Source organism: Trachurus japonicus, chromosome 10 (assembly GCF_045865225.1).
Source record: "Trachurus japonicus isolate A0001 chromosome 10, Traja_1.0".
NCBI lineage: Eukaryota > Metazoa > Chordata > Actinopteri > Carangiformes > Carangidae > Trachurus > Trachurus japonicus.
The window spans coordinates 669453-689816 of record NC_140916.1 but is presented as its reverse complement, the minus strand read 5'-3'; the positions used below and the strand labels follow the sequence as shown (position 1 = coordinate 689816).

The following is a 20364-nucleotide window of genomic DNA, read 5'->3' as shown; positions in this document are numbered from 1 at the left end:
CAGTTTGTATGTAACTGTGTTCAGCCGTCCAGGCGCTTTGTGTCTGACCGTCTTCCATTGTCAACTGCATTGGCAGTGTTTATGTCCCTTGTGCAAGAAGCCTTGTACTTCTTTATTATGTGGGCATAAATAAATATTTCAAATGTGTGTGCGTGCGTGTGTGTGTGTGTGTGTGTGTGTGTGTGTGTGTGTGTGTTACTTCTCTTGTCTGTCTGAGCTCACAGTCAGTGTTTCTGGTTTCCCTCTCAGACTGACTGAAGTCCTGAAGATGAATGTTAATGAGGAGGAAGAGGAGGACGGACCAGAGTCTCCAGGATCCATCTGTCCATCTCTGAAGAGTGACCGATCCAAAGGATTTCCTCCAGACTTCAGTCTTGGACCTGGACCCTCCAGCTGGTCTCTGAAGAGTGACCGGTCTAGATTTGATCCTCCAAACTTCAGTCTTGAACCTGGACCTGGACCCTCCTGCTGGTCTGTGAAGAGTGACCGGTCCAGATTTGATCCTCCAGACTTCAGTCTTGAACCTGGACCTGGACCTGGACCTGGAGACTCCCGGTAAGAGACCTGCTCCAGCCTCATTACCAGTGTTGAGTGTGTTGAGGTCCTGCAGCTCATAGTGACTGTGAGTCAACAGGAACTGGTTCTTGTGGTTGATCAGTGTCTTCGTACTAACTGCTCAGGTCTCTTCATGTTTCTTCTGAACTGATCTGATGAAACAACATCTGGACTTTTTCCTCATAGAATACTTCACCAAAAAATGAAATTCAGTCATTATTGACTCCCCCTCATACTGATGAATACTCTTGAGTAGTTTTTTATTCCTCAAAGTGCATCTGGAGATGCAGGTGAAAGTACAGGTAAACGCAACCTGCAGGGCATTGCTGCCTGTCGCACCTCCGACGGTGCCAGTGGGCCTGCTGCATCTCATCTCAGCATCTCAACATCTCAGGGTGTTGGGGCAGTGTCAGGGACGTCTCCCTGCCACTCCCTGCAACTGACTTGCGAATCCTTCCCCACGCTCTATCCTTGTTTCATTGTATTTGCGGATGTGGAATGAACCCCGAGGGACTATGCATGGCAGGGGCGTCCATTTCCCTGAGCCAGGTGTAGGCCTGACCGCATACCGAACTGACTAGGGGGTCCTAAGCTCCTTGCTTCCCCCCAAAAGCACTATTCGATAAACCCCAAATAAGAAATTCGTAAGAAATGACTGTTCTTAAGAAAATATTGAGGAATTGCACTTCAGAACTTTCTTATGAACTTCTTAATTTTCTTCTTAAAGCAGAAGTGAGCGATATTTTTGTGTTAATATAAGTCTTAAATAGTTATATCTTCCGACAGAAATCACTTACATAGAGTGTTTGGACCGAAACACGGGTCTCTCAGTCCCTCTGCTCTGCTCTGAGCCGAGGAGAAAACTTTTCTCGTATCCTACAATTTTTATCCAATGAGGAGAGAGAACGGCATGCAGGGCTGTGTGTGCAGCCAAGGAACGCCGTGAATGCGGTGACGTAGGGACGAGGACTGTTATGGTGCGTTCAAGGCAACTCGTAACTCGTGTTTTTTCCAGCCTGTGAAGTCGTACCAGTTCGATCTGGTACGAGTTCACGGGTCGGAAGTTACGAGTGGCCGTTATAGTGACTTTCACAGGTAAAACAGGTCGGAAAAACACGAGTGGGTTGCCTGGAACGCTACAAAGTCGTAAGTTGTGACTTGAAGCTGTAATTTACGGTTTCAAAAGTCTGCCTGGAACGCAGCATTACCCAAAACGACCGGATCGCTTACTTCTGCTTTAAGACATTTCTTAAGATCTTTCTTAAGAACTTATTAGTGAATCCGGCCTAGTCTTCATTCAGTTCGTCTCTCTACACTCATCTTCCTCTACTTTCTCTCTCTCTGTTCCTCTGCTTACTGAAGCCCCACCCACTTACGGTGGTTAACCAATCAGAGCACAGATGTGGAGCTGTGACATGTTGTTGATCCAGAAATGTCTTGACAGGAGGAAGAGGAGTGGTGTCTCTGTGGACCAGCAGCTGTCCTGCTGTGGTCTCTGTCAGGACGTCCTGAAGGATCCAGTCTCCACCAGCTGTGGACACTGGTTCTGCCGACAGTGCTTCACCTCAGACTGGGACCAGTCTGGTTCTTCAGGACCCCCCTCCTGTCCCCAGTGTGGAAAAAGACCCAGAACCAGAGGTGGACTACAGACAGCCAATCAGAGCAGCTGTGTACAAAGTGAGACTGAACATCTGTCTGCTGATGTGGTCATTTGTTGTTTTCTCCAGAGTCATTGTTCCATCACACAGCACTGACATTTAAGATGATGATTCAAACCTTCTCTTTGTTGTCTGTAGTTTTTCTGTAGCTGATGAAAATAATCTGATCAGATTGTCAGACTCTCTGTCTTCAGTCTGACTCTGTCTCTTGTCTCTCAGCAGATGGTGGTCTGCAGGAGGTTTTAGATCAACATAAGATCAGTCTGAGGAGCAGATGTGAACGAGTGACTGAAGGAACTGATGGAACAGGAAGTGGAACAGGAAGTGGAACTCTCCTCAACAGCATCTACACTGAGCTCTACATCACAGAGGGACAGAGTGAAGACGTTAATACCCAACATGAGGTGAGACAGCTGGAGACAACGTCCAAGAAGAAGACCCTCCATGACACTACAATCAAGTGCAACGACATCTTTAAAGACTTACCTGTCCAACAGAGAGAGGACGTCTCTACGGTCTCACCTGTCCAACAGAGACCCATCAGAGTGGTTCTGACCAACGGCGTCGCTGGCGTTGGAAAAACCTTGTCGGTGCAGAAGTTCACTCTGGACTGGGCCGAGGGCTTGGAGAACCAAGATGTCAGTCTGCTGGTTCTGCTTTCGTTCAGGGAGCTGAACCTGATCAGAGATCAGCGGTTGAGTCTTCTCAGGCTGCTCCATGTTTTCCATCCAACATTACAGAAGGTCACAGCAGAGCAGCTGGCTGTCTGTAAACTTCTCTTCATCTTTGACGGCCTGGATGAAAGCCGACTGTCACTGGACTTCAACAACAGGGAGGTTGTGTCTGATGTCACACAGACGTCATCAGTCAACGTGCTGCTGACAAACCTCATCCAGGGGAATCTGCTTCCCTCGGCTCTGGTCTGGATCACCTCCAGACCTGCAGCAGCCAATCAGATCCCTCCTACATGTGTCGACAGGGTAACAGAGGTCCGAGGCTTCACTGACGCCCAGATGGAGGAGTACTTCAGGAGGAGGTCCAGTGATGAAGATCTGTCCAGAAGAATCATCTCACACATCCAGACGTCCAGGACCCTCCACATCATGTGTCAAGTCCCAGTCTTCTGCTGGATCAGTGCTACAGTTCTGGAGCACATGTTGACCACAGACCAGAGAGGAGAGCTGCCCAAGACCACGACGGACCTGTTCTCACACTTCCTGCTGGTCCAGACAAAGAGGAAGAACAACAAGTACGGTGAAGGACATGAGACGAGTCCACAGGAGCTGACGGAGGCCGACAGGGAAGTTCTTCTGAAGCTGGGGAGGCTGGCGTTGGAACAGCTGGAGGAAGGAAACATCATGTTCTACCAAGAAGACCTGGAGCAGTGTGGTCTGGATGTCACAGAGGCCTCGGTGAACTCAGGACTCTGTACTGAGATCTTCAAAAGAGAGAGTGTGATCTTCCAGAAAACAGTCTACTGCTTTGTTCATCTGAGTGTTCAGGAGTTTCTGGCTGCAGTCTACATGTTCCACTGTTTCACCAACAGTAACACACAGATCCTCAAGAACTTCCTGGGAGAAGACTACGAAGAGAGAGAGAAGAGCACAATGTCTTCTTCTCATGGATTCAGTGCGAGCAGTCATCTGTCAATCATCAACAGCCATCCACAGATCAATAACAGTCCTCCACCCCTGGTTAACTTCCTGTGGATTGCCATGCAGAAATCCATTCGCAGTAGAAATGGTCACCTGGACCTGTTTGTTCGCTTCCTTCATGGCCTCTCTCTGGAGTCCAACCAGAGGCTGTTAGGAGGTCTGCTGGGTCAGACAGACAAAAGTCCAGAAACCATCCAGACAGCCATCAATAACCTCAAGGAGATGGAGAGTGAGGAAAGTGATAACATCTCTCCTGACAGAAGCATCAACATCTTCCACTGTCTGACAGAGATGAAGGACCAGTCAGTTCATCAGGAGATCCAACAGTTCCTGAAGTCAGAGAAGAGATCAGAGAGACTCTCTGGGATCCAGTGTTCAGCTCTGGCCTACATGCTGCAGATGTCAGAGCAGGTTCTGGACCAGTTGGACCCGAAGAAGTACAACACAACATGGGAGGGACTATGGAGACTGATTCCAGCTGTGAGGAACTGCAGGAAGGCAGAGTGAGTCCAGACATGATCAATAACAACACACACACACACACACACACACACACACACACACACACAGTCTCAGTTTGACGTTTCTGAAGATTAAAGTCAAACAAAGATGGACATGAACAATGTGACAATGATCTTTAACCCCATGGTAATGGCAGCTCATGACCGGGTAATCATTGACAACTGCACTATTGAACAGGTTCCTTCATATAAGTACTTAGGTTTGATGGTGTCAGATAACTTGGGCTGGAGCGATCATGTGGACTTCCTCTGTAACAGATTAGGTCAGAGGCTCCACTTTCTAAGAAGGCTGCGGCTGTTTGGGGTCCGAACCGAGATAATGTTAACATTCTACAATGCAGTGTTGGCCAGTATCATAAGATACGGTATGGCAGCATGGTTCAGCTCCCTCACAGTCCAGTGTAAGGCCAGACTCCAAAGAATGGTGACCACAGCACTGAGGATAGTGGGGAAACAGGACCACGATCACTTCCAGTCCCTCCAGGCAATATATGAGGGAACAGTTGTGAAGGGAGCAAATAGGATCCTGAGTGACCCTTCACATGTCCTCTTTCAAGAGTACCAGCTGCTGCCATCAGGGAGGCGCTATAGAGCCAGCAGGTGTAGGATGAACCGTTTTAAACACTCCTTCATTCCCACCTCCATCCCATTATTAAACAAACAAACCAACACCTCTCGTGCCAGAGGCCCCTCCCTCCCCCCACTAGGGTAGTGGGGAGGCCTACTGCTGCCGATCCACTACCCTAGCCCCCTCCCACCCCACCATCTGACCTCGGTCAGGTGGAGGGGATGGTTCCTGGCACTACCATTCTGGTAACCATGGTAACCGTTCCCCTATGTGGGCAGGGGGGAGGCCATGGCTGTGGATCCCCTGCCCATCAACCCATCAATCAGCCAATCATATCTATTACATCCGGTTTGCCTGTTCACCTGCTGGCTTTAATTAATTAACATCTCTTGTTCTCTTTTAGTCTCTTAGTTTTTTAGTATGTTTTTTTATTTGAACTTGTCTTATGAGTCTTTTAAACTATTTATTGCACTCCCCGCACTTTTCTCTCTTTTCTCTCTTTGATATGTGGGCCAGTGTTACTACTGTAATGTATGTATGGTGAATGTTTTTTGCAAGTACAAAGCAGCTGTATTATGCCCATGACAAATTTCCCTCCCGGGACAAATAAAGTTTATTTGATTATTTGATTTGAATGTGCAGGTCTGACAGAGTGATGAGAGTTAGGGCTGGGTATTGATCACTGATCACCTGAATCCATCTGATCTCTGATTCACTTTGATTCCTGATTCAACATCATGATTGCGTTTTAGATTTCAGTCCCAACTCCAGTTTGACTTGGACATGAATGAGAAGCTCAGAGAACTGATGCTGTAACTTGTTGCATTATTAAAACCATGAATGTTGACATGATGAATGGAGCCAAAGCAGTTCCATTAATGCACTTTCTATTGAACATGAGCAACAGTGGAGACGTCATGGCAACAGATAGCAGATGTAGCAGCAGCAGCAGCTCCACTGTGTGTCAACAGTCACAGCTGCTTCTTCACATCCTGCACATAGATCTGCTTCCATTCAGCTCCACACAGTTTCTACCTGACTGGACACTTGTTCACTTGGAGTCTAGAGGCTGCTAGTGTTGTGTGTTTGTGTACGCTAACACATCATTTCTACATTTCACCTTGATTTTCTTTGACTTCATTTCATGGTTTGGAGAAAATCAATGTGTGTGAGTGTTGTTCAGGTGACACCTGCAGCTCTACACCTGAGCTCACCTGACCACATCTACCTGTGTCGGCCACAGGAGCCTGGATTAAACATCCATCTGGGCTTTGATGAATGGATGTTGGATAATTCAAGAGGAGGTGGATCTGAATCCATGGATTCCTAATGTGTGGCAGTCTGCGTGGAAACACGAGGACGTGCTTGTGAAAAGAGGGGGAGAGATGTGACAGTTGAGGTTCCTGTCACTATGCCTCCAATTGATCATGTGCCCTGGCTACTTGGCCAAAGGGATGTCCCACACAGACAAACACAGACACAGAGGGGAGGGGGGAAGCAGAGAGAAGGCCTACATCTCCTAACATGCCCTGATGAGGATTACTGTTTCATGTCCAACACAAAGAGAGAAGATGAACTGAAAGAGTGTGAAGAGCACATGTTAACTCATTGAGTGCCAACCACGTAATTTCTCGTTTTTCGTTCCCATGCGTTGAGTGCCAAAAACGAGATTTCTCGTTTTTTGCTTTTATTTTTAAATTATGAAACTAGACACTTTAACACACCTTATGTGTAAATTTGGGGACTCTACGACGAACAGAACTGAAATAGATGACGGTCAAAAACTCATGACAGCTCATGATCTGGAAGTTTTTATCATAACTCAGCTTTTGCAAACGGAGTTCTGCATGTGGATGCAGCAGCTGCTCTGCTGTCACCCACGAGGCTCCAGCAGCTCGGAGCCGAAACAGGAAGCTCTCAGCCGACTGTCCCGCCCGGTCTTCATCTGGAGCAACACCGTGTCCTCCCCAAGGTCCTCCCGCAGTAAAATCTGATGGTCTCTGGGCTAAAGCAGACCGCCGGCACCGACCCGTACCACAGAAGGACCGCGACCACCGGTGGGACTGGTGTTCCAGACCTGCTTTTGGCCGAGAGACCATCACGTTACGCGGCGAGAGGCTATGACAAGGCACGGTGCGTCTGTGTTATTGTTGTTTAGTGGCGCCACCCCCCGCCCCCGATGGTGGTTTTGTGAATAGAACAACAATTGTTGTATATATTTATCTTATACGAGCCCTTTGATCCAGAAATGCGAGTGTCAGAAGAGCGACAGGCACAAACAGAGCACCTTTCATAAAAGACGCTGTATCTCCTTTTATAGAAAAAAAAGGAGGGATTTTGGTGAAACCCAGCCATGTTTAGCTTGAGTTTTCTCAGGAACGGAGGCACGTAGAAACAAACGGTTTGTGGCCATTTGAAGCATAAAGTTACACCTTTCAAATGAGCCACAGTATGTGTTGGTGGCTCTACAAAAATCGTCAAAAATGGTCAAAATTTCCAGTACACTTGACTAAAACTTTGGAAAGGAGCGCGGCACTCAATGAGTTAATCACATGATGACATGTTGTGTGTGTTTAGTACAAATTGTCTGATTTTACTCTCACACATTTTGTTTCTTCTCTAATCACAGACTTCGTTGTTGTGGACTCTCAGAGATTCACTGTGAAGTCGTTGCCTCAGCTCTGAAGTCCAGCCCCTCCCACCTGAGACACCTGGACCTGAGTGAGAACATCCTGAATGATTCATCAGTGAAGCTTCTGTGTGCTGGACTGGAGAGTCCAAACTGTAGACTGGAGACTCTGAGGTGAGTTCACTGACTGGAGCTGTTGTAGTTGTTTGAAGCTTCAGCTTCTCATTGGTTCATGCATGTCAGGATTTGTGTGTGAGGATTTTTCTCAAGAAGCTGAAGAGAGAAAACAGTTGAGATGAGTCCAGAGAGAAGAAGGTGAGAGCAGTCGTAGTGTCTGTGATTCAGAGCAGCAGAGAACGAGCTCAGCTTCTACAACTGTTGTTTTCAACTCAGACACTTGTTGTCGAACCAACGTGCAGCACTGATCTGAGAGCATATGTTGAGTTGTGGTCAGAAACACAGCAGCCGGTGGATGGTGTGGAGCTGACAGAACCATGGGAGGAAGCATGAGAGGAAGCAGCTGAGATCCACAGAGCTGGCAGAAGAGGCAGATGAGGCTGGAAAGCTGCGGTCCAGAGGAGGCTGGAAAGCTGCGGTCTAGTGGAGGCTGGAAAGCTGCGGTCCAGTGGAGGCCGGAAAGCTGCGGTCCAGTGGAGGCCGGAAAGCTGCGGTCCAGAGGAGGCCGGAAAGCTGCGGTCCAGAGGAGGCCGGAAAGCTGCGGTCCAGAGGAGGCTGGAAAGCTGTTGTGGGCCAGTGGAGGCGGGAAAGCTGCTGTGGTCCAGTGGAGGCCGGAAAGCTGCGGTCCAGAGGAGGCTGGCTGTAGGGAGCTGTTGGCAGCTAAAGTCTGCTCCCTGTTAGCTCAACTGGCTGGGAGAGGGTCGAGTGCAAGGGAGGAGTTGTGGGTTCTCCAAGTGAAGACCACTTCCGCGTTCAAAAAGCTGCAGTTCTCCGGCGGCCACTGGGGGCTAGGACCAGAAGTGAGCAATTCTCCATTGACCCCCATGTTAAAATAGAGAGCCTCAGCGGAAGCAGGAAGTAACGTCGCCATGGGACCTCAATTCGGAAAAAGTCTCCATGTAAGTGAACCGGAGTCAAAATTTTATTTCGTGATCCGATTGAATTGTACCGTGGGAAAACTATCTGACCTTAACCTACTTAAAACATCACGCTTCATGCCAAAAAATCTGTCTTTTCTTCTGTTTAACCTGTTGCTTCAGCTGTTGGACTTTGATTTTCTTAACTTGTTCTTTCTGAAGGTGTGTTCACACCGGACCTTTCATTTTTGTCACTGTCGCTTGTGTCGCTCCAAAAAAATCGCTCTGTCACTCAGCTGCAGTGGCTCGTCAGTTTGGCACCATTCAACAGATTGCTCTGATGACGTCATTCAAGCGATTCCAGTGAATTTCACCTCGCTCGGAGTCGACATTGTACCTGCTGCCGCTGTTTACCAGTTGTGGTCCCACAAGCGCCATACAACGTCAAGCCGGCTTTGCTCTGCCGGACCAGTGGAGTTGTATTACGTTTCCATGATTTCAGTAGTTGTCATAGTTACACATAGATTACAGCAGCCAATCAGCGCTGGGCGACTAGCAACTGACGGCCAGAGAATTGGGATTTCTCATCTCGAGGGACAGAGCGAAAGATCACTCCGTCGCTCGGAGCCCCAGCGATTTGTCGCCTCGCACATTTGCATTGACTTAATATGTAAACTTAAAATAATGGGTCCGGTGTGAATGCACCTTGAAGCTTCTTCAGCTCTGAACAGATGATGAGACACTGAACGCTGTCAACAAGGAGCTTTGTCCTCAACTCACTGCTTTTATTAAAAAAAAGAGGCACAAGGCAAAAAAAAAAAAAGATTGTTCACGAGTCCCAAAACACGAGTCCAAGTCGAGTCTGAAGTCTCTGTGTGTGCGACTTAAGTGAGACTCGAGTTTGAGTCGCAAACTCAAATCCCCATCTCTGCAAGTTAGTGTGAAATGGTACAAATATGAATCTGTCTAAAAGAATCAGAATCTCTAAATCAGAGAGTTGTAGTCAGTGTTTATTCCAACAGGTATTGATCAGATATTGATTGTATATTGACAGACTGAGCTGAGCTCAGCAGCAGCTGATGAATCTGTGCTGACCTGTGGATGATGTGTAGAAGGTGTAGAAGATCCACAGGAAGACAAGGACAAAGTTCCTCTATTGATTATTGATCAGGACTCATCTGGTTATTGATCAGGACACATCTGATCAGTTATCAATGAATTAATCTTCTGCTTTTATTCTTTATTCAGATTGATCTGCTGCAGTTTGTCAGAGATCAGCTGTTCTTCTCTGGGCTCAGCTCTGAAGTCCAACCCCTCCCACCTGAGACACCTGGACCTGAGTGCAAACATCCTGCCGGATTCAGACTTGAAGGATCTGAGTGGTTTTCTGGAGAGTCCAGACTGTCGACTGGAGACTCTGAGGTCAGTTCACTGACTGTTGTATCTGATCCACCTACAGTGGATTAAAGTGAATTTATAAAAATATACTTTCTTCTGAAAATATTAAATTGAAATAGATTATTTGTTGTGTTTCTATATTTAGATTTTAATGCATCTTGAGCAGGACATGTCCTAAAGACAAAAGAATGCTTCTTCTAAATAATCTGTGACCCCTTGACCCCTGTGCTGTTAGTCATTTATTGATTTAACCCTGATATGAGCTGATAAATCAAGTTATTCATAATAATAATAACATAACAAGTTAGCAGAGATGTTCACAAGTATTTTTTTGCAAGTCCGAGTCAAGTCTCAAGTCTTCGGTCACAAGTCCGAGTCAAGTCTCAAGTCTTCGGTCACAAGTCCGAGTCAAGTCTCAAGTCTCTGAAAAATAAAAGTCTCCTGTCTCTTCTGGTTGTAATGACCCTTCTATCATCTGCTGCTATCCGGTCTCACTGCACAGCTATATCTAAGAAATTCAAAGCATTTACTGTATTATTATCACTCCTTTATCTATTAGCATACAGTATTGATTAGTTTTTTATTATATGATCACTTTAAACAGGCTATTGCAATGCAATATGAAGAAAACACACAATGAAAGCTTTCCTTTACAGGAAACTGTCTTCTGAGTCAAGAAAGAATCAAGTCTGCTCTGTCCCTCTGCACTGGCAATTTCTTTTTTTGCTTGGGCGGCAGTGGCTCAGGTGATAGAGCGGGTCCTCCAATGATCAGAGGGTTGGCGGTTCGAATCCCGCTCTGTCCCGGTTGCTGCCGTAGTGTCCTTGGACAAGACACCTTACCCACCTTGCTCCTGATGGGTCGTGGTTAGCGCCTTGCATGGCAGCTTCCGCCATCAGTGTGTGAATGTGTGCGTGAATGGGTGAATGCGATGTATGATGTACTGTAAAGAGCTTTGGGTATCGTTCAGGTATAGTAAAAGCGCTATATAAATACAGACCATTTACCATTTTGTTGAATTCAGAAAACCCTTAGATGAACAACATGGAGATTGATTTAGGCTGTTAATTATAGTAGGTCATAAGATCTGGATGTATTGGTATAGCTGACATCTTTATATGTAGCAAAACCTTTCTGGAACCGCATGTTTCTGAGAGAAGAACTGGTTGTTATTGTTTTTTTAATTAGCTCCATCAACTCATGGGGGCGTGTCCCGTTGTAAGTCGGTTCCTTTTAGAGAGGAAACCACCCCTATGGGAGGGTTAGGGTTAGGTTACGATTGTATAGGCCACTTTGTTTCATTGAGTTAATGAGGTCCGTATGGGCGGGGATAAGGGGCATGGCTGACGCAGCCCGAGAGTAGGCACAGGTGATATCTATGATTGCACTGATTGTTTTTTGTTCAGAATCAGCGGGAGCGTCACGCCACACCTTTCGATCGTGAGTTAAAACATTTTGAGTTGTAAGAAGTGTATGAAATAAAAGAAATGAATGAAGACAGAAGCAATGCCTTTTTTTGGTTTGTGGACACGCATTGAAGGTCAGACTCCCGCTGACTAGTGTCACCTAATCTGCTTTGAAGGTGCCATTACAATAAATCGAAAGGTAATGTGAAGATTGGCTGATGCATTGAATTGAAATCCGGAGTGAAAGCCGTGATTTCTACCTCCGCAATGAATGAAATAAATTAACTGTGAAACATGAATCAAAACGCCGGTGATACTGGCCTCGCGGAAATGGGCGAGGACGATAAGTTGTATCATGACATCGGTGCAAGGAGGACAAAGTTAAGGCAGCTCACCTTAAAATCAAACCAGATTGAGGATCTGTTGGTAAAGGGAGCGGACTATCGAAGCATAATGATAAGGATGGAGGATTTCAATGCTGTGTTTGAGACGTTCAAAACTCTTAACAAATCCGTTCAACAACGTTTAAATGCGGAGGAGCTGCGCACTGACCAGGAGGAATGGTTTCAGCCAAAGTTAAAGAGATTTGAGGAATTCAATCAAAAAGTGTTATTATGGAGCGAAGATGCCAAGGCAGACCCCCGCGATGACGGGGCTGCTGCTGAGGAGGAGGAGTTATCGCCGCATGACAGTGTGTCAAATGTGTCAAAACAAAGATCGTCAACTTCAAAGAGTGCGCGCTCTAGCGCTACATCAGCATCCTCCGCGCGGATCAAAGAGGAAACAAGGAGAGCGGCTTTGGTGGCAAAGGCAGCCGCATTGGAGCAAAGGCAAGCACTGGCATTAAAAGAGGCGCAGCTTGTGGCTGAGAAGGAGGCGCTAAGGATTCAAACGGCCCTGGCGGTGTCAAATGCAAAGATTAAAGTGTATAAAGATTATGATGTTTCTGAACCAAATGATGGGATGAATGAATATTTTGATGAAGAAGTTGTTTCACATGGTCAGAGGGGTGTTGATGTGCAAAAGGTGATGATTCCCCCCACATATCCCATGCAGCCCCCAGTCTCCAGTCTCAAGCCTCCAATTCCCCCCACATATTATCCCATGCAACCCCCGGTCTTCAGTCTCAAGCCAATTCCCCCCTCACATCCCATGCAGCCTCCAGTCTCATCACTGGGAGCCAGATCCAAGGTTAAAGGGCCACATGAGAAAATCACAATGCCTGAGCCTAATACTGGTCATCAACGAACAATACATCATGACAATGAATTATATGATGTTATAAAGAGGCAGACGGATATAACAGAATTGCTTGTCAAACAACAACAGTCAACTCGTCTACCTCATCGTGATGTGCCTGTGTTTTGTGGTAACCCGCTTGATTTCAGGTCTTTTTTGAAGGCATTTGAACATGTTATTGACTCAAGAACTGACAACAATGCAGATAAACTCTTCTTCTTAGAACAGTTTACTAAAGGTGAGCCACATGACTTGGTGAAAAGTTGCCAACACATGCCCTCTGGCCGGGGCTATAGAGAAGCAGTGTGCCTACTGGAGGACCGCTATGGAAACCCCCTTAAGATTGCAACAGCGTTGGTTGGTAAACTGTTAAACTGGCCGCAGATTAAATCTGAGGATGCCAAACCCCTCCACAGTTTTTCCCTTTTTCTTGTGACCTGCATGAACGCTTTGGGAGATGTTGACTATATGGAGGAACTAGATAATCCGGCCAACATGAGAGTGGTGATTGCAAAACTTCCGTATAAAATGAGAGAAAGATGGAGAGCCGTGGCCTTTGACATCACTGAGAGAAAGCAAGGTCGGGTAAAATTTGTGGATCTGGTAACCTTTGTGGACAAAGAGGCAAGAATAGCAAATGACCCCCTCTTTGGCGACCTGCATGGAATGGCAGGTGAAGGAAAAGAAAGAAAATTACCTGTTGCTGTAAAGATGTCAAGGAAAGAAAATCCAAGAGGCAGCAGTTTTGCCACCAGCATATCATTGTGCAGTGAAGCTGTCAATACAAGCAACAGGTCCACCACATCATGTAACAATGCTGCCCTCACCAGGCCATGTCTGTATTGCAGGAAAAACCACACAATGGCTGAGTGTCACCAAATCCTGGAAAAATCACACAAAGAGAAGTTGGACTTTTTACGAAAGAATGGCATATGTTTCGGCTGTCTATTAAAGGGGCATCTTAGCAAACATTGTAGCAGAAGAATGACATGTCAGGTGTGCTCACAGAAACACCCAAGCTTGTTGCACATTTATAAAGATGGAAATGTTACAAAGCAAACTAACACAAGCTGTCAAACTGAATACACTGAATGTCAACAAACTATTTCAAGTGCCCTCGTGGGTCTGGATGAGGAGGCATCTCTTGCTACTGGGGCCGGAGACAGCTGCATCCTGGCAATTCTTCCAGTGTGTGTCAAAGCAAAACTGGGGACAAAGATCGTGGAGACCTATGCATTCATCGATCCGGGGAGCTCCGGAACCTTTTGCACTGATGCACTGGTCAAACAGCTTAACCTGCATGGTAAAGGAACAGAGATAATTTTAAGCACCATGAACTCAACCAAACGTGTAAAGGGCTGTCTTGTAAGAAACTTGGAAGTTTGTGGGATCAGTGAGAACAAATACGTAACTCTCTCAAAAGTGTTTGTACAAAAGAGGATTCCAGTTGGAAAGAAAAACATCCCTCAACAAAAGGACATTAACCAGTGGTCTTACCTTAAAGACGTGAAATTACCACACATCGATGCTGATGTAGGACTCCTTATTGGCAATGACACTCATGAAGTTTTTGAGCCTTGGAGAGTGATTCACAGTCGAAACAATGGACCGTATGCTGTCAAGACAATCCTGGGATGGACAGTTAATGGACCAATCAGGGCACATGTGGAAAGAGAACAGCAAGCCGTCACAGTTAACCGAATAGCAGTGGAAAACATAGAAAAGATGCTGTTGCAGCAGTACAGCATAGACTTTCCAGAACACAGTCGCGATGAAAAACTGGAAATGTCGATTGAAGACAAAAGGTTCATGGAATCTGTTTCAAAGTCTGTGGAATTCAAGGAGGGACACTACTACATTGAGCTACCAATGAAAGACTCAGACATAAAGATGCCGAACAATCGAGACGCAGCAATCCAGCGTGCACTCACCCTTAAGAAAAGGCTCAGCAGAAATCCTGACTTTCATAAAGAGTATTCTAACTGCATGACAGACATGTTGGATAAAGGATATGCCGTCAAGATCCCAGAAACACAGTTAAAGGGGCAGGTTGGCACAGCTTGGTATATACCACACCATGGTGTATACCATCCACGAAAGAAAAAACTTCGTGTTGTATTTGACTGTGCTGCTAGTTACCAGGGGATGTCTCTTAACCAAAGACTGCTCCAAGGCCCAGATTTGACTAACACACTTATAGGTGTGCTGACTCGCTTCAGAGAAGAAAGCGTGGCCATGATGGCCGACGTAGAGGCCATGTACCATCAGGTGAGAGTCCCAGAGAAAGACACTGACCATCTGCGCTTTTTCTGGTGGCCAGATGGAGACCTATCCCAAGAGATGGCTGAGCACAAGGTAGTAGTTCATCTTTTCGGGGCCACCTCATCTGCCAGCTGTGCGAACTTTGCCTTGCGCAAAACCGCAGAAGACAACAGGACAAGGTCGTCATCAGAAGCTGTGGAAACAATAATGAGAAACTTTTATGTTGACGACTGCTTAAAGTCAGTTAGCAGCGAGAAGGCTGCCATAGCATTAAGAAAAGAGCTCACAACACTATGCGCTGCCGGAGGCTTCAAACTGTCTAAATGGACGAGTAACAGTCGTGCACTTTTGAAGTCGGTGCCGGAGAATGACAGAGCAAAAGAGGTGAAAGCATTGGACCTTGTTAAAGATGCCCTGCCCATAGAAAGAGCCTTGGGGGTGTTGTGGTGTGAAAACTCAGACTCTTTCAGATTCAAGGTTTCCATGAAAGAGAAACCAAACACAAGAAGAGCAGTTCTTTCTACGGTCAGCTCCATATACGACCCTCTCGGGTTTCTCGCCCCTGTCATAGTCCCCGCCAAATCCATTCTGCAACGGCTGTGCAAGGAAAAAATCACCTGGGATGAAGAAATACCTCAACACCTATCGCACGACTGGGAAAACTGGGTGAAGCAATTGCCCCAAATATCCAACTTCCAAATAGCACGGTGCATCAAGCCAAGGGATTTTGGTCCAATTGCCGCAGCCCAGCTCAACCACTTTTCAGACGCCAGTGAGAGTGGCTATGGGACGGTGTCATACCTGAAGCTGACAAATAAGAACGGTCATGTTCATTGCGCCTTTATGATGGGTAAGGCGAGAGTAGCCCCGCTGAAACAAACTACCATCCCACGCATGGAGCTTACAGCAGCGGCGATGGCTGTAAACATGGATAAGATGATGAAAAGGGAGCTCCAGTGGGACCTCCAAGCCTCAGCTTTTTGGACGGATAGCACAGCTGTGCTAAGATACATCACAAATGAAGCATTGAGGCTGAAAACCTTTGTGGCTAATAGAATTACCATCATTAAGGAGGCCACAAATGTGAAGCAGTGGAACTTTGTAAACACCTCTGAAAATCCAGCTGATTGTGCCTCACGGGGACTCACAGTGGAGCAGTTCTTAGCCAACCAAACATGGCTGCAAGGGCCTGCCTTCTTACAAAGTGCAAATGTGGGAGCGGTGGACAAGCTTCAATGCTTACATCTTGGTGAGGATGATCCAGAGGTGAGAAAAACAATTTTGGCGTTCTCAACAGCCGCTGTAAGCTTGTGTGCAGTGAAAGAATTGATAGACTACTACTCCAGCTGGTGGCGCTTAAAACGGGCCATAGCCTGGATCCTGAGAATAAAAGACCATCTGATTTCGAAGGCACAAAAAGGAAGAAAAACAGTAAATTCTGCTTCCCCCCTTCAAGGGCCGCTGACCGTGGAAGAATTAAACAGAGCAGAGATGGCGGTTGTGCGATACTGTCAGCGTTGCAGCTTCCAGACAGAAATCTCAGCTCTGGAAAAAGGAAAGCAAGCACCAAAAAGAAACAGCCCCATCTATAGATTGGATCCTTGTCTTCAGGATGGCCTACTCAGAGTTGGGGGAAGATTGCATAAATCCGCCCTGCCTGAAAGCTCAAAACATCCCATAATAATGCCAAAAGGTCTCCATGCTACAAACCTGTTATTGCAAGACATTCATGAAAAAACTGGACACTCTGGCAGGAACTTCATGCTTTCCCGCCTGCGACAGCGTTACTGGATACCTGCAGCAAACGCAGCAGTAAGAAAAATTATATTTCGTTGTGTCGTTTGCAGAAAATGTCATGCAAGAGGTCAGGAGCAAAAAATGGCAGACCTGCCTGTAGATCGGCTGATTCCTGACAAACCCCCCTTCACTCATGTAGGGATGGACTACTTTGGGCCCATAGAGGTCAAAAGAGGTCGCACCATCATTAAAAGGTATGGTGTATTGTTTACCTGCCTAACAACACGCGCTCTGCACATAGAAGTCGCTCACAGCCTGGACACAAGCTCGTGCATACATGCCATCCGACGCTTCATGTGTAGGAGAGGACAGGTGGACCTCATCCGGTCTGATAATGGGACGAACCTAGTTGGAGCCGAGAAAGAGCTCAGAGCTGCTATAAGAGAGATGGATAAAGTCAAGATCAAAAACACTCTGGCAGAAAAAGGAATACAGTGGCTCTTCAACCCACCGGCTGGACCACACTTTGGTGGAATATGGGAGAGGCAAGTAAGGTTGGTGAAGACGATACTAAAATCAGTGCTGAGTGAACAAACTATGGACGACGAGTGCCTGCAAACACTGCTTTGTGAAGTGGAAGCAATTGTTAATGATAGGCCCATAACCACCACGTCTGATGATCCAGGTGATGTAGAGGCATTAACTCCAAATCATTTGTTGCTACTTAAGAAAAAGCCGCTGCTTCCCCCCGGTCTCTTCAGTAAGCATGATTGTTACTCCCGAAGACGGTGGAAGCAAGCCCAGTATCTGGCCGATTTATTTTGGAGAAGATGGACAAAGGAGTATCTCCCGAGCCTTCAAGAGCGCCAAAAGTGGAATAGGATAAAAAGGAACCTCAAAGTTGGAGATATTGTCATGATAATGGATGAAAACTCACCGAGAAATTCATGGCTGCTAGGCAGAGTGGAGCAGACTGCGTTGGACGCCAGAGGTCTTGTTCGTCGGGTGCAAGTCAAGACTAGGAGCAGCACCCTCGAAAGGCCCGTTGACAAGCTCTGCCTCATCTGTGAGACTGATAACTGACTAATAAACTAATGACTGACGACTGATTGACATTTGCAAAGGGGTGTAGGCGGATCGCTGCCCCGAACGACTATTTTCTTTTGCAGCAAGGACCCAGAAGATCAACGATCAAGTATACTTCTGTATTGATACGTTATGTTATGCACATGTATGAACTTTAAAGATAAAAAAAAAAATAGTATGGGTTAGAAATCATAGTAAATAGTTAAAAATTATTACTAAAAGTGTCATAACTGTGATGCTCTGCTTAAGTTAATTATAAGTCCCCCTGCCTTATAATTAGGGGCCGGGTTGTATAGGCCACTTTGTTTCATTGAGTTAATGAGGTCCGTATGGGCGGGGATAAGGGGCATGGCTGACGCAGCCCGAGAGTAGGCACAGGTGATATCTATGATTGCACTGATTGTTTTTTGTTCAGAATCAGCGGGAGCGTCACGCCACACCTTTCGATCGTGAGTTAAAACATTTTGAGTTGTAAGAAGTGTATGAAATAAAAGAAATGAATGAAGACAGAAGCAATGCCTTTTTTTGGTTTGTGGACACGCATTGAAGGTCAGACTCCCGCTGACTAGTGTCACCTAATCTGCTTTGAAGGTGCCATTACAACGATCATGTTCATGTCTTGTCCAAGAACAGTCTCATCCGTCAGTCTTCCCCCCAGCCTCCCCTCCCTCTCTATTGATTATTTATCAGGACACGTCTGATTATTGATCAGGACACATCTGATCAGTTATCAATGAATTAATCTTCTTCTTTTATTCTTTATTCAGATTGCAGGGCTGCAGGTTGTCAGAGATCAGCTGTTCTTCTCTGGGCTCAGCTCTGAAGTCCGACCCCTCCCACCTGAGACACCTGGACCTGAGTGGAAACGACCTGCAGGATTCAGACTTGAAGCATCTGAGTGGTTTTCTGGAGAGTCCAGACTGTAGACTGGAGACTCTGAGGTCAGTTCACTGACTGTCACTGTTGTAGTCACTGACTCATGTTTTCTAGAAACTCTGGAGAAAATGTCCAGTATCAGCTCATCAACTCACTTCATCTCTATCACAACAATGTGCACAAGATCCTCACAACTCATGTTTGGACAAAGACACTGAAATTCACCTGTTGAAGAAAAAACTGTTCTTTCTGATCATCAATGAATTAATCTTCTTCTTTTATTCTTTATTCAGATTGGACGGCTGCATGTTGTCAAAGATCAGCTGTTCTTCTCTGGTCTCAGCTCTGAAGTCCAACCCCTCCCACCTGAGAGAACTGGACCTGAGAGGAAACAACCTGCAGGATTCAGATGGGAAGGATCTGGATGGTCTTGTGGAGAGTCCAGACTGTAGACTGGAGACTGTGAGGTCAGTAGGAGGGCGGAGTCAGTCTGTGCTGCTTTCACCACTATTGTACTAAAGTTTTTTTTTTAGTTTATTGTTTATTTGTTTGAGGACAGTGCACATTCATGAACAGTTAACGCCGTGGCATCCTGTAAGTGTGCCGGATTTAGCTCAAAGCTAATTTCCATCCACAGTCCTCACATTTAAAAAAAACAGACAGACATATCACAGAGCACAAGTAATAATAACAATAATAATTACAATGGAAGAGAAGACGGCGGGTGACGATGCCACGCATCTGAACGCTGTATGGCACCGTCATCCGCACAGACACATTCGGATGCAGAATGCTATCAGCACTTGTAGCAATAGAAAAATAGATAACAATCTGCATAGACAGTCAGTGTGAGACCATAACAGAGACAACAGTCAGCCAATCAGAGCAGAAAGAAAGACAACAGTCAGCCAATCAGGGCAGAGAGAGAGACAACAGTCAGCCAATCAGAGCAGAGAGAGAGACAACCACTGATCCATCACCTCTGTCCTCTGCTTCTCTTCTCAGATGGAAACCTCCTTCCCTCCTTCGTTGGGAATCTCCTTCAGACCTTATGCACCTCCTGAACTGATCTGAGAGCAGCTCCACTGTCTCTCTCAGAGTCCAGTCCACCATCCTCCCTGTGTGTTCTGGACCGGACAGAGATCATCACTGTCTCTGGACTCATCTGATCCTCTACACACTCTCTCCTCCTCCTTCTCCTCCTTCTCCTCCTCTACCTCTCTCCTTCTCCTCCTCCTCCTCTACCTCTCTCCTCCTCCTCCTCCTCCTCCTCCTGTTTTCTTCTTCATCCATTCTGATTAACCAGCTCCATCTTGTGGTTTGGTGAAGAACTGCAGCTCATTTCCACATGATATTATTCTGTGTTTTTCTTTAACATGATGGAGTTTCAGATCAGGTTGCTATGACGACAGTTAACATATTAATGTGAGGCATTTAACCTGTTTGACTTGACCTGATTCCGAGATTTACCAGCTGCGTAGGGCGCTACGTTGTTTTAATCTTTGCCCAACAAAGTAAACACTGTTTATATTAGTATTATGATCAATGAATCAATGTATATTTTATATTTACCTTTGCTTTTTACACTTATTCTGCTTCTGTAACAAGTAAATTCAAAGTCTCACTATATCTTTTTTACATTTTAAAGGACACAGTTAGTCATTTGAAGCCCTCTGGTTCCCCAGCAGATGCCATCCCCCCTCGTCTGTTTAAAGAGGTACTTGTGACAATTGGACCAAG

General features: G+C 46.1%; 2 protein-coding genes across 2 annotated transcripts in view; both read left to right on the top strand.

The window, feature by feature from the left end:
- Positions 1 to 19143, top strand: part of LOC146979224 (protein NLRC3-like) — a 331528-nt gene extending 312385 nt beyond the window's left edge. Inside the window, exons 8-10 of the mRNA XM_085788893.1 lie at positions 9869 to 10042; positions 18516 to 18689; positions 18918 to 19143. Coding sequence (XP_085645019.1) covers positions 9869 to 10042; positions 18516 to 18689; positions 18918 to 19143 — 574 coding nt within the window. The remainder of the gene's footprint in view (positions 1 to 9868; positions 10043 to 18515; positions 18690 to 18917) is intronic.
- LOC146979225 (protein NLRC3-like) lies at positions 253 to 7764 on the top strand. Its single transcript, XM_085788953.1, has 4 exons — positions 253 to 555; positions 2000 to 2232; positions 2433 to 4371; positions 7587 to 7764. Exons 1-4 carry the CDS (start codon positions 269 to 271, stop codon positions 7762 to 7764), a joined length of 2637 nt encoding a protein of 878 aa, XP_085645079.1. The 5' UTR covers positions 253 to 268.
- Positions 19144 to 20364: the final 1221 nt, after the last annotated feature.